The sequence below is a fragment of the Penaeus monodon genome, chromosome 34, assembly GCF_015228065.2.
Source record: "Penaeus monodon isolate SGIC_2016 chromosome 34, NSTDA_Pmon_1, whole genome shotgun sequence".
NCBI classification, from domain to species: domain Eukaryota; kingdom Metazoa; phylum Arthropoda; class Malacostraca; order Decapoda; family Penaeidae; genus Penaeus; species Penaeus monodon.
In genome coordinates this window covers 9,552,298-9,552,900 of record NC_051419.1, presented here as the reverse complement: position 1 = coordinate 9,552,900, position 603 = coordinate 9,552,298, and the positions used below count along the sequence as shown (strand labels likewise).

The following is a 603-nucleotide window of genomic DNA, read 5'->3' as shown; positions in this document are numbered from 1 at the left end:
TTTCAGAGTAAAGTGCCCAGCAAATTAAATCTCCAATTTGCCTATTTATTTAATAATCAATCTAGCTATTTCCTCGAATTAGATACAGAAAATAAGTACCTATTCAGCAATCTATTTTCGCATCAGTGACCTAGTGATCTACTAATTAATCTGTTTCTTTTAACAAAATACCCCGTTAACGTAAAATATCCAGTTACCTATTTACTTATTAATCTATTCGGTCAACTTATCTATCTCTCAAAATCCGAAGCTTTCAAATTATCCATTCTATTGTCTATCTTTATCTTTAATTCGTATGATTTAGCAACATGTCACAATATGGAAATGAGCCCCGCCCCACCTCAGCACGTCGGGCGCCAACAGCAAATCGTCCTCGAGAAGAATCGCCTTATCGACATCCGGGAACTGCGTGAAGACGGTGTAGAGAGCGAAGCGTACGTTGGCGTTCGTGCGTTCGTTGTGCGTGCCTACGGGCGTGTGGACGACGACCTCCACGCCCAAGACCGCCCCTAAGGCCAGGGTCTCTGCGTGGACACCGTCGACGACCACGACTACGCCGGTTTCGGACGCACCTTGGACAGTGAAGAGGTTTCGGACGAGTCT

General features: G+C 44.8%; 1 protein-coding gene across 1 annotated transcript in view; it reads right to left on the bottom strand.

The window, feature by feature from the left end:
* The window catches only part of LOC119594912 (protein O-linked-mannose beta-1,2-N-acetylglucosaminyltransferase 1-like), a 19,154-nt gene that overhangs the window by 4,789 nt on the left and 13,762 nt on the right, over positions 1-603 (bottom strand). Inside the window, exon 8 of the mRNA XM_037943984.1 lies at positions 341-601. Coding sequence (XP_037799912.1) covers positions 341-601 — 261 coding nt within the window. The remainder of the gene's footprint in view (positions 1-340; positions 602-603) is intronic.